At 40.4% G+C, this 14183-nt stretch overlaps 1 protein-coding gene across 2 annotated transcripts in view; it reads right to left on the reverse strand.

Annotated features, from left to right (window-relative positions):
* Window positions 1–2020: 2020 nt before the first annotated feature.
* The window catches only part of LOC137438135 (protein cornichon homolog 1), a 41280-nt gene continuing 29117 nt past the window's right edge, over window positions 2021–14183 (reverse strand). For both annotated transcript variants that reach the window (XM_078766542.1, XM_068133108.2), the window contains exons 2-5: window positions 7691–7759; window positions 7371–7483; window positions 4891–5034; window positions 2021–2447 (exon numbers count right to left, since the gene is read on the reverse strand). In XM_078766542.1, the coding sequence (XP_078622668.1) occupies window positions 2420–2447; window positions 4891–5034; window positions 7371–7483; window positions 7691–7759 (354 nt within the window). In that variant the 3' untranslated portion in view covers window positions 2021–2419. The remainder of the gene's footprint in view (window positions 2448–4890; window positions 5035–7370; window positions 7484–7690; window positions 7760–14183) is intronic.

The raw sequence follows: 14183 nt of genomic DNA on the forward strand, positions 1-14183 counted from the left end.
CTTAGAGGTGAATGTATGTACCTACAGAGTCCAGAGTCTAAGCCATCCTGTCAGCCCTGGCCGAATCATACCGAAGACTTCAAAATGGTGCTTGCTGCTTCCTTGCTTGATGCTCGCCATTTAAAAGGATAGAGCAATGGCAAAGCACCTAGTCTAATCCTTGCCAATAAACTGCTTCAGCAGCACCAATGCTTTGCAGACTATGCACATGGTACATCAAATAAAAATGGGGGACTTGACTCGAAGATTTCATCTACAAGTAGTAAATGCTTCAGAATTTTCCTCAGGATGCAGGAAGCAGCATAAACTGGAGAAATTCCATTTTCCCTGCTGTTATACTCTGCTGAGGTTCAAATGCAACCTCCAGTGAGTACCAGATGGCAATATCTGAAATTGAGGGAACAATCTTACTTATTGAATGTATAATTGTGGTGCTATTCTCTCTCTGTCCTTCCAAGGACTTATGGTCCCTTTCAGAAATAGTAGGTTACTGCTCGTCGACAGTCTGTTGCAATTGGTCCCAAATGACCCATCTGTTTGGAAGTCTAAGCCGCATGGTAAATGGTTTCAAGATGACTCCAAAGTCCACTGCTGACAAGTGGTTAAAAGGAGTAAACAGAAGATTTACATTATCAGACCGTTGTTAGTTTGAAGAACAAATAGACTAAGTGTGTGGAGATGAAGGATGACTGTATTGTGAAATAAGGCTGCATATGAACAACCACCACAGACAGAGTGATCCATCAATGTGTGTGCCGTCCCTCGGATGGACGTTAAACGTAGCGTCCCATCTGCCGGCATTAGTAGGTGGACGTTAAAGATCCCACGGTTCTCCACGAAGAGTAAGCGAGCTATCACCAGCACCCTGAACAAATTACAAATTCCTGCCCTAACTACTCAGCTTAACATTTAGGCCTCGCCAGCTGGTTCGTGAAAGACTCGGGCCAAAGCCTTCTCTCTCCCACCCACCCAGCCAACCTAACAAGAGCTTCAGAATAATTGTGGACATTAAAGTTAGATGTTTGTTTCGATGTTTGTTAATACCATGGAAATACAGTTCTGTGACCTGTATCAATCTTGGATCTTGTATCCAAAACCTGTATCCATCTTGGATCTTGGATCCAAAAGCTGTATCAATCTTGGATCTTGTATCCATATTGTATCCAAAACCTGTATCCATATTGTATCCAAAACCTGTGCCCATGTTGTCCACCCCGTGCAAAATTCAGGTTCAAATTCCATATAAATATTTATCTTTTGTCTGTCTACCAAAGCCCTTGCGATTCATATAAACGAAGACCAACATGTATTGTATTTGTCCTGTATGTGATTTATTACAAACCTGAAATAAATGATTAAAAAGTCCCCCCAAAAAACAAAAACCACTTCCAACACTTTCTCAAGATCTGTATTTAGCTAATGCAACATGTTATATGTAGCCCCCTCACATATCCCTCCCCCTTCACCCCCCCCCCCCCCCCCAACGTTCAGTACGACCAAAGTTGTGAGTGATCGCACTTTCCTTTTTGAACTCGGAACCTAACTCCCTTTTCCCCCCATTATTAAACCAAGGTATCCGTATTCACGAGGTTTTCCAGAAAGGCAACCCTCACGGATATGGAGTGTTTACTGTATTATATACAGGTTTTGTTTTTGACATCAGCCATGCACCTTCCTGCACAAGTCCAATCACCGACTCAGATAAGGCCCAGCAATGAACGTACAATATTCGTTTGTAAGTGTGGATGAGATTTTTCGGTCCTTCATGCTCACGAGGATATCACGTGTGCACGTATATGTGCATCTTTTATCATTTTATTATTTTCGACCCCAACAACGATAAACCATTCCGACAGCACGTCTTGAACAATGATTATCACGTGCCATTCCGAAGAAGGATACCCCACTTTGCGCACGAGGACAAGTTGAAGCGTACTTTTGCACACAATTTAACGAAGGCGATTAACTTTGATGCCAGTTCATCGCCAGGATCGAAATGAGCACGCATCATATTCGAAACTGCAGAAACGTTCCTCTTTTTATTTATTTATTTTTTTCAACTACCTGTAGTCATTTAAAATCTCATTTATCCAAAAAAAACATCCCCTGGAACACTGACAAAGCACCGAACTACAACTTTTCAGACCAGTCATTTTGGTACAAGCCTTTTTAAGCCAGCAAATACATCTTTACCTGGAAGTGAATACCTGCAGTGGCAAAACAGCTACCAATAGCACTTCATACACAGAGAAGAAAAAAAACAAGACTATCTTCAAATTCAGGAAATAAGGATAAAATAAAAAGGAAAACAAAATATCGGCACAACTTCCAAGCGGAAGAAAAAGGAAAAGTTTTGCTGAGAAGTCACCAAGCCGTCGGGTCCCCGCTTTTTGGCAATCTGGTTGTTCGAAGACTCGCTTCAATAGCTCACCAAGACATAAATCATGCTGAGGAAGGAAGAGGGGGCAGTGATGTTGCTCGTTCATTTCAATTTGGGGAAACTGTAGTGATGGGCCGTAGAGAACGTATAAACAAATGCATGACTATAATAGAAACTAGAATGACACTTTTCGACATCACGACGTCGACCGATATGCCTCGGCCCACATTATTTCATCATTATAATAATTGTACCAAGTTTGCTTTAAATACACTCAGCTGTTCTCAAGTTAGCACATTTTTACCTGCCGTGACCTCTGACCTTTGACCTCTTGACCCCAAAATTTCATCAGTTAATCTTTACATCATTATACATACCTGTACCAAGTTTGAATTGGATCACTTCAGCCGTTCTCAAGTTATAGACATATTACAGACTTGGATCTTTGACCTTTTGACCCCAAAATCGAATCTGTTCATCTTTACATCATTCTACATAAGTGTACCAAATTTGGTCAGAATCCCATCACTGGTTCACAAGTTATCGTGGCAACAGGATTTTGACCTAACATGACCTCTGACCTTTGACCTTGTAACCCCAAAATCAAATCAGTTCATCTCTATCTCTTTATACATACCGACACCAAGTTTGACTAAGATCTCTTCAGCTGTTCTTAAGTTATCGCGGTAACGAAAACCTATCACGGACGGACAACCTGAAAACATAATGCCTCCGCCGACAAAGTCGCCGGAGGCATAAAAATTAATACTCTTCTTCTTCTTCTTCTTCTTCTTTAACGGCCACTATTATCCCACCTCATGGGGTGAGCTGGGAGAAGCTTGGCCCGAGTCTTCACTAACGAGGCCTGACATTCGTCTAGTTAGGGCAGGAATTTGGAATTTGGCCATGGTGCCGGTGATAGCTCGCTTACTCTTTACGAAGGACACCATTGGATCTTTAACGTCCACCAACCCATGCTGGCAGACGGGCCTCCCAGTTTAAGGTCCATCCGAAGGACGGCACACACATTGATGAATCGCCCTGCCTGGGAAACACCGAACTGACAATTTATACCTGGGTCGGGATTAAAATCCAGGTTAGATATCTTCGAGGTGAGTGTGCGTCCCTCTCGTCTAGGACATCCTGTTAGCTCTCTCGCTTCACCACTATTGTCAATTTGTAGGCCATGAGTGAAAAGCACAGTGATCTTTTGCACACTTTTATCTGTTTCTAACTCAGCCATGTGCTACTCGTGAGCAAATGTTGACGTTACCTACGCCTTACAAAATAAAGATTACATGGGGCATTGAAAAAGTTGCAATAATGGAAGTTTCAATTTTTTTGCTCATTATACATTTGCATGCAAGCCAATTTGTAAGGTTGTTGTAATTTGTTTGGTTGTTGTAATTTGTTTGGTTGTTGCATGCCAATTGCTTCATGAAACCAACATTGTTGCCAAGTCATGAAATTATGGAAATTACTAAACGAGCATTGAAGTATGTTTAAACAAAGACAGTGGAAGCTCAAAATAAATCCACAAATACATGGTGGCTGTTGAAGGCAAAGTGACACTCAAATGGGCAGCCTGCTTCAAAAGTATGTCGGCAATTCCCCTTGAATACGACTCCAGGTCAGGACAGTTGGCAGACACAACCAGTACAAACTGTGGCCCCAGGTCGACCCATCAATCACGGAGGATTGCCGAAATAGCCACAGCACATGGAATTCCTTTGAGCGTCTTCACCATTATCGACGATTACTTGAGCGTGTCAAAGGTCTCAGCAAAACTTGCTCCCCTCACCACACCCCTCCCCCTTCTTTTCCAAGGAATACACGGTCCACCAGCAACCCTCTTCACTGCATACCACCTAAATCACTGCGCTCTTCCAATCGTATGTTCCTCTTTTTCCCCCACCTGTGGAACCCATTCTCTTCAATGTCATCCTTCCCTCCAGGTCTTCAAGGCAGCTGTTCACAACCATCTCAGATCATCCCCAATCCAAAACCATGATCTTTTTCTATCTCCATTAACCTCCCAAACACCTAATCCCACCTCCTTCAATTTTCCATTTTTGCCCCCCTCTCAAGAGTTTTCTTCTGTATCAATCTTGTCCACCCCATGCGTGTTCCCCGACCTCTCATTTGTCCAAGTCTCTCTCTATTTTGTACCTCCACCTTGCTGTTGGTGTTTCGCCCCTCTCCTTCAACTGTTTTGTTATTACATGTCATGATCTGTCCCATGTTCTAGCTCTTCCATGAGCCTGGACTTTGCGTACAAAAACAAAACAACCTCATAGTGGTGCTTATACATAAATACATCAATAGACAACATACCTTTACAGTAATTACAAGGATAAACAGTCAATTGAAAAATACAAGTACATGTTGTCTATGGGATTTGTATCTGGGCTCCTCACATTATGAACAAGTGGTTTGCTGGGTAACGTGAAATTAACTTTCACATCAAACTGCTACTGTAGATTGGAAACTCACGATAATGTCCGCATTACCTGTACAGATAGTAGAAGAAAGAAAGCAGGTAGAATGCAAGTTTACACCAGCTCTCTTTCTGGCAGTAAGCCAGTATGTCAGCATTCATGATGGTCGTTGGGTCGTACAGACCGTGGCAGCTCATAACCGGTCGGTTTGCGTACCTGTCCCCCAGGGAAGGCAGCAAATAACAAAATGGATGTTAGAACACAAAATTAACTTGGAGAGGTTGTGGTGGTGTGGGGGAGGGAGGGAGAACTTGAATGTAGTTTACACCTGGGTGAGGATTCGAACACAGGTTAGAAAACTCAGAGGTGACCGGGCACAGTTCTCCGTCTAACTCTAAGCGATGCAGCTATCCATTCACGTGTACAGAAATTACTTTCAAGGATCAGCTTATAGTGGGAGCAGATTTGTGATAGAACGAGAGTGTTTTTGATTCTAGACTGGAAATACTTAATATCAGTCAAAATGTCTTGAATTACATATCAGAATACAAGTTTGGAATACTGAGTGACCATTATTAGTTTGAGCAGTTCAATCCAATTGTGAATACCTGCTGTACCTGGACCCCAGTTAAGAAATATTCTCACTCCTTCAAACAGGTTTGAGTTCACAGCTATGGTATGCGTGTGCATGTGTATATGTTGGAAATAGCACCACCTTTGGTGGTAGCCAGTATTACAAATCATCTTGATCTTGTATATGAATGAATGAATGAATGATCGTTTTTAAGGCCATTTTTCCCCGCTAGAGCGGGGCTTAGCCTTGCGGGCCCCATGACAATCATGGTTCCCTGTTTGAGGCAGTGTTTTTATGGCCGGATGCCCTTCCTGACGCCAACCCTTAGTCACCTCTTACGATGCGCAGGGATACGGTGTACCTATTCTAAATCTGGGTACACACCGGGATCATTCATCCCAGCAAGCTGGTACTCAATTTGCCGACCTCGGAAGGATGACAGGCTGAGTCAACCCCCCTGGCGTTAATTCAGCGATCGACCAGGATTCGAACCCAGGATCCGAGGATCCCAAGCCGGCACCCTAACCGCTAAGCCAACGCCAGGCTTGTATGTTGGGATCAATAAAAGTTCCTTTAAAAAATGACAAAAACTATATAGTGCATTTCCAAGATGGATGGCTGATGGTGGGCCGAGAAGTTTACCCCTGCCCAGAGGGAGGGAGGGAGTAAAAAAAAAAAAATTAACATTCTTTATAATCCAATTATGACCAAGCACAATGGCAGTGCTACATACGGGTCAATCCAAGATGACGAGGCAAAAAAGGAACAGAACAAGGAGGTCAACACTTTATCTCAGCAAACAGTGCAGACTTTGTCAGAGTAAGAGATTAAGTTTTGACATTTCACAACATTCAAACATTTGCACTCCTGAGATACGTCCAGGTATGGTACATTTACACCAATTGCAGGTATAAAAATGATCAATCTGTTTTAGTAATAGCCCAAGAGCCAAAAGGCCTCGCCCCAAGTGCTTTGCTGATAACATGGGTAAAAGCTCGTTCGATTCCCTTCAGTTTTGATGGTTCGATTCCCATGACTACTCAGCCGCAATTTCCACATTCCACGACTTGCTTTAACATTATAAGGAGTATGGGCCCAATCGATGTCATAAACCCAAGAAGATGTCGATAAATAAATTAAAACCTCACACGGCATGCACCTGACGATAAGCCTCTGGAATTGTTTGTTATTGGAAGTTCCATGGAAAAAAGATTTACAACACCTTAGACTGGAATTCTTAGATTTTAAAAACTAAACGAATAGAGTGAAAGATCACAATGACATTTAACAGATAAAAAATAAAGCAAATGCCACAGATGAAAAAAAAAACAAAAACAAAAAAACAAATGTCAGATTTCACAGGCTCCCCTGCCTCACACTTTGCCCTTGTTGATGACGTGGGAAAGCCAGGCCCTCAAAATCACTGGGATCTCCCGCAACGAACAGGCCGATTGTCTAATCGTGTCCAGGCACGTTACTCCAAAACCGCAAACAGGTCGGGGGGCTTCTCTGTATTACATCTACTGCCTCCTTCTGGGTATTGCACCCTCTGCCCTCTTTTGGATCTTCCCCTCCCAGGTCTCGTCACAACCCCATTCCCAAACACTCCCTTTTTCCAGATTATTGTGATCCCCCCCGCCCCCCCCCTCTCCCTCATCTTTTAGTTGTTGGTTGGTTTGTTCCTTATTTGCTTAATCTCTGCTTTCCTCTTCCTCTTCCTGCTGTCTTTCATTCAGATTGTGTGCAGTTTATTCGCCCCCAAGTGTCCCCCCCCCCCCCCCCCCACTCACTTCTAATCTGCTGTTGATGTTTCCACCTTCCAATTTTGCTCCCTCCCATTCTGCTATTGCTCTTTCACAAGCCTCCATCTTGTACACAAATAAGCAAGTCACGTTCACAAAGTTCAATTTGCCACCAAAGCAGATGCGCTCACAGCATCTGCCGAATACCCTCGCTCATACACACGGCGTTTTGTTACCTCCACACGTGATAGACAAGCAGTGGAAGGTTGAGGACGAGGGTTAGCATTTCACTGGCACAAAGAAACATGACGCAGAACAGGCCATGGATGCAGTAATCCCGGAGCACCAGCTGAAGGACAAAGGGGGTAGGGAGGGATAGAGGATTTTATTTATTCATGATGAATACAAACAATTGGGAGATCGAAGCCCACATGTACAGCACATTTGAGCAAATCCGCAAGCTGCTTTCATCTAAAACGCTTAATTTACTCACGGTACCAGATTTGTACACTTCGCTGATTACTTCAACTTTAAGCAGCAAGACAAGTCCACTTACAGGATTTAGGGTTCCACACTGGTCTATAGGGTTCTTGTAGTCCGTTTTGAGTTCATCAAATGCTATCACCTGGGAATGATACAAGGATGGCATATATATATATATATATATATACACATATATACAGTAATAAAAACAATAATACAAATAGCTAACAATATAATAACGAAGATTACAATTTTCAAAACAATACAGGAAGACAGAATGCAAAGTCGATATCACAATCCACAAGGTCACCTCATTTGAAGCTGAAACTGCATTTTATCAACACGTGAAAAAAAAAAATCCACAATAGGCAAAAATAACTTCCCCTTATTGAAAACTACCATTTCTGATCGTGTAAACCAACTGTCACTCAAAAAAAATAATAATAATAATAATAAAATCCTCTAATCAAACCATATATATATATATATATATATATATATATATATATATATATATATATATATATATATATATATATATATATATATATATGTATATATATATATCAGACATCAGTGTCATGTCATAAGGTTAGTGTGCTGCCTTAGTTAAATTTAATATTCCCGACTGCAAACCTCCTAATTGTTGATAAGCAGGGCAGAGACATTGTGTCAGCGTAACAGGTTGTGCAGCAATTGCTGGGGTAGACTCAATCTGTGCTTTGCTTCCCAGTCAAGTTAGGAGGTTCAATCTGTGTGTGTGTGTATATATAGATTGAACCTTCTAACTTTATATATATTATGGCATATGATGGACATGGCTTTGAAAATTAAAATGTGAAATTTCACAAGTTTCAATATATTTTCTAACTGGTTATACATGCAAGTCGGTGAAACAATGAATTGTCATTTCTGTTCGAATATACGTAGTGTGTTCAAAAAGTATCCGACCTTTATTTTTCGTGCGTAAAAAAAAAGAAGCTAGGGAGGCGTTGATTGGTGCACGTATGTAGGCGATCCTAATGCGCACGCGTGAATTTTTTCCCACCTGCAGAAGCTGTCATTCGACGGCAGACCGCCGATGAGTGAGGACATGTAAGTGAGCGCCGTCGGATTTTCGTTTTTGACAAAATGACGGAAAAACTTGAACAACGCCACTGCATCAAATTTTGTGTAAAGCTTGGCGATGTTGGATGCTTCCATTGTGATGACTGCAACTTGGTTTCTGGGTCGTACCCATAAACCCAGGACTCATCGCCAGTGATCACTGTGTTGAGGAAGCTGGGATCGCTGTTCAGTCTCCAGCATGTCCTGTGCGATCTCCAAACGGAGTTGCTTCTGCTCCATCGTTAGCAGCTTTGGTACAAACTTCGCTGAGATTCTCCTGAAGCCCAAATCCTCCTTCATAATGGAATGAACGGTGTTGAATCTTGCGGATCGTTTCCACTTGGGAATCGCCAAGCTTTACACAAAATTTGATGCAGTAGCGTTGTTCAAGTTTTTCCGTCATTTTGTCAAAAACGAAAATCCGACGGCGCTCACTTACATGTCCTCACTCATCCGCGGTCTGCCGTCGAATGACAGCTTCTGCAGGTGGGAAAAAATTCACGCGTGCGCATTAGGATCGCCTACATACGTGCACCAATCAACGCCTCCCTAGCTTCTTTTTTTTTTTTTACGCACGAAAAATAAAGGTCGGATACTTTTTGAACAGTAGTATATATATCTGTACGTATCTGCATGTTGTATTGTATGCATGTATCTGTACGTTTTATATATATATAATTAATAAATGGTAAACATGTTTAGTGTACAGTGTACAATGGTAAACTGGTACGCAATGATGTACAAGGAACTTGGACATAGGAGGAGGCCATTTTGACACATCATGCCAGTTGTTCTCCATCGATATCCCATCCATCCAATCGCAGTCGAGTTGCAAATTTTGTGACTTGCGACTCGACTCAAGACTAGGCCTTAAAGACTTGAGACTTTAACTTATGGAAATCGCCCCCAAACAAGGCATCAATCCCCCCCCCCCCCCCCCCACTTCCCGTGCCTCATCTCCCGATGTCCCTGCTCTCAAATGTTGTACTTGTGCGTTTCCCTCTCCCTCCCCATCTTGTCTCCCGCTCCCTTTATCTTATGTTTTATGTGTCAGTTTGTCTTTTTGTGATTAATGTTAGCTCTTACACGAGCCTCGATCTTTTATACAAGAAGAAAGAAAGAAAGAAGAAGAAAAAAAAAGGGGGAAAAAAAAAAAGGGGAAAAAAAAAGGGGGGCCACTCCAGGAAGGGAAGGTTAGAAAAAAAGGATAAAAAAAAAAAACCACCTTTAGAGGCCATTTTTCCCCGCAAAGCGGGGGTTGGCCTTTTTCGGGAAACGTGGTTGTTGTTGTTTTTCGGTCCCCTTTTTGAAGCAATGTTTTACGGCCGGATGCCCTTCCTGATGCCAACCCTTTTTGCCGCCTTTAACGACAAACAGGGAATTACCAGTGAACTGGTACTCAATTAGCCGACCTCGGAAGGATGACAGGCTGAGTCAACCCCCCTGGCGTTAATTCAGCAATCGACCGGGATTCGAACCCAGGATCCTAGGATCCTAAGCCGGCACCCTAGCCGCAAGCCCAACACCAGGGTAAAGCAGATAAAGATAAAGGATAAAGCAAAACAAAATAAAATAAATAAATAAAGGAAAAATAAGAAAACAAGTACACATACATTCAAAGTACACCGCCCCATGCCAAATAATTAAATATGCTGCAGCACGGCATTGCCGGGGCGCCTTAGGCGCCCGGCAATACCGCAATGCAGCTCATTGAGGCTGCATTGGGAGGGAGAGGTGTACACTAATTGATTAATTGTATAATTAAAATCAATAAAAGATTATCACAAAATATTTTCTTAATCAATTGGCTAATAGCATAACTAAACCACTAGTGCTTCATCCGAAGATGTATCTTTTAGAAATGTAATTAAATAAGTCATTTATAAAAAATTAAATAATTAATTGATTACTCAATAAATAATTAATCGATTAATCAATAAATAATTAATAGATGAAATGATTAATCAATAAATCAAAAATATCCTTGATAGCCACATCACTTGGTCACTCATGTCCAAATATTAGCTTCCCAGCTCAAAAGGTGCCTGAGATATTGGCCAAATGAGAAAGAAAATAAATAAATGATTAATAATGAAAATAAATAAATAATAATCATTAAAAAATTAAATTATTAATCAATTTGGTCAGAGAACATAAACTACCACTATTTCATCAGAATCTGTAACTTAAAAAAAAAAAAAAATTTTGGTCATTAATCGAATAATTAAATAATTAATCGATTAATTGATTAATTAATAAATCAAAAATATCCTTTGCAGCCAAATCACCTGGTCATTGGCATGTCCAAATATCAGCTTCCTAACTCAAAAGGTGCCTGAGTTAATGGTCAGAAGAGAAAGGAAATTTAATTAATTAAATAAGTACTGAATTAATCACTAATAATTAAATAACTCCTCAATTAATTGATTAATCAAAAAACAAAAAATATCGTTTTTGACAAAGGACTTGCTCACTATTGTGCCGAAATTTCAGCTTCCTAGCTCAAAGGATGGCTGAGATATCGTCCGGACAAACAAACAAGAAAGCAAGAAAACAAACAAGAAAACAAACAAGTACACATACATTCAAAGTACACCGCCCCATGCCAAATAATTAAATATGCTGCAGCGCGGCATTGCCGGGGCGCCTCCGGCGCCCGGCAATACCGCAGTGCAGCTCATTGAGGCTGCATTGGGAGGGAGAGGTGTACACTAATTGATTGATTAATTGTATAATTAAAATCAATAAAAGATTATCACAAAATATTTTCATAATCAATTGGCTAATCGCATAACTAAACCACTGGTGCTTCATCCGAAGATGTATCTTTTAGAAATTTAATTAAATAAGTCATTTATAAAAAATTCATTGATTACTCAATAAATAATTAATCGATTAATCAATAAATAATTAATAGATGAAATGATTAATCAATAAATCAAAAATATCCTTGATAGCCACATCACTTGGTCACTCATGTCCAAATATTAGCTTCCCAGCTCAAAAGGTGCCTGAGATATTGGCCAAATGAGAAAGAAAATAAATAAATGATTAATAATGAATATAAATAAATAATAATCATAAAAAAATTAAATTATTAATCAATTTGGTCAGAGAACACATAAACTACCACTATTTCATCAGAATCTGTAACTTTAAAAAAAAAAAATTTTTTTGTCATTAATCGAATAATTAAATAATTAATCGATTAATTGATTAATTAATAAATCAAAAATATCCTTTGCAGCCAAATCACCTGGTCATTGGCATGTCCAAATATCAGCTTCCTAACTCAAAAGGTGCCTGAGTTAATAATGGTCAGAAGATAAATGAAATTTAATTAATTAAATAAGTACTTAATTAAACGCTAATAATTAAATAACTCCTCAATTAATTGATTATTCAAAAAACAAAAAATACCGTATTTGACAAAGGACTTGCTCACTACTGTGCCGAAATTTCAGCTTCCTAGCTCAAAGGATGGCTGAGATATCGTCCGGACAACCAAGAAAACAAACAAACAAGAAAACAAGAAACCAGAGTGAAAACTGAGTACTCTCTTTCAGCGTGCGTCACTGCCGAGCCCCCTTTGGTGCCCGGCAATGACGATTTGCAATGCCTGGAGATGGCATAGGAAAGGAGCGGTGTACAATATGCTGCAGCGCGGCATTGCCGGGGCGCCTCCGGCGCCCGGCAATACCGCAGTGCAGCTCATTGAGGCTGCATTGGGAGGGAGAGGTGTACACTAATTGATTGATTAATTGTATAATTAAAATCAATAAAAGATTATCACAAAATATTTTCATAATCAATTGGCTAATCGCATAACTAAACCACTAGTGCTTCATCCGAAGATGTATCTTTTAGAAATTTAATTAAATAAGTCATTTATAAAAAATTAAATAATTAATTGATTACTCAATAAATAATTAATCGATTAATCAATAAATAATTAATAGATGAAATGATTAATCAATAAATCAAAAATATCCTTGATAGCCACATCACTTGGTCACTTATGTCCAAATATTAGCTTCCCAGCTCAAAAGGTGCCTGAGATATTGGCCAAATGAGAAAGAAAATAAATAAATGATTAATAATGAAAATAAATAAATAATAATCATAAAAAAATTAAATTGGTAATCAATTTGGTCAGAGAACACATAAACTACCACTATTTCATCAGAATCTGTAACTTAAAAAAAAAATTTTTTTGGGTCATTAATCGAATAATTAAATAATTAATCGATTAATTGATTAATTAATAAATCAAAAATATCCTTTGCAGCCAAATCACCTGGTCATTGGCATGTCCAAATATCAGCTTCCTAACTCAAAAGGTGCCTGAGTTAATAATGGTCAGAAGAGAAATGAAATTTAATTAATTAAATAAGTACTTAATTAAACGCTAATAATTAAATAACTCCTCAATTAATTGATTATTCAAAAAACAAAAAATACCGTATTTGACAAAGGACTTGCTCACGACTGTGCCGAAATTTCAGCTTCCTAGCTCAAAGGATGGCTGAGATATCGTCCGGACAACCAAGAAAGAAAACAAGAAACCAGAGTGAAAACTGAGTACTCTCTTTCAGCGTGCGTCACTGCCGAGCCCCCTTTGGTGCCCGGCAATGACGATTTGCAATGCCTGGAGATGGCATAGGAAAGGAGCGGTGTACAACAAGACACCAGAGTGAAAACTGAGTACTCTCTTTCAGCGTGCGTCACTGCCGAGCCCCCTTTGGTGCCCGGCAATGACGATTTGCAATGCCTGGAGATGGCATAGGAAAGGAGCGGTGTACAATACCCAAGACACAGGAAGTAGCAGAAGTCAGGTAAAAGATGATGACACCTCAGATGTAGGAAGTACGAGTATCAATTTGACAAGGAATTGACACTCTTCTTGAAGCCGAGTCGATCGTAGGATAATGGGAAGCACGTTGATGATAACGATGAAGATGATGATGAAGATTATGATGATCATGGTGATCATGGTGATAACGACCACTCCTTTTGCACCGTGACGCTGCATCGGGCTGCCGAAGCAGTTTCCTTGGTTATTGGGCACAATCCTGGACAGGTCGTCATTCCGATGCAGGATACCCGAATAATGCATTCATCCCAGCAAGCTGGCACTCATTTTTCCAACCTCGGGAGGATGACAGGCTTAGTCAATCCCACCTGGTGTTAATTTAACAGCACGACAGGAGCTTGCCATGTCAAGCTAGTAACCTTAACCGTTAAGCAAACACCAGGCCTAGTGAAGCATGTTACAGGTAGTGAATTCCAGAGCGAGACAGCACGAAGGATAAAACCATCTGCATAGCCTTTCATTCTGCATCTTGGATCAGCAAAAGTGTGTGGGGGTGCACAGATGGCAAACCGAGTCGTGCGTCCAAACACTCGTACGGGAGGAACCAAGTTAGAAAGTCCAACAGAACATTTGCCATGAAAATATC

This window comes from Myxine glutinosa, chromosome 12 (assembly GCF_964187855.1).
Source record: "Myxine glutinosa chromosome 12, kmMyxGlut1.1, whole genome shotgun sequence".
NCBI lineage: Eukaryota > Metazoa > Chordata > Myxini > Myxiniformes > Myxinidae > Myxine > Myxine glutinosa.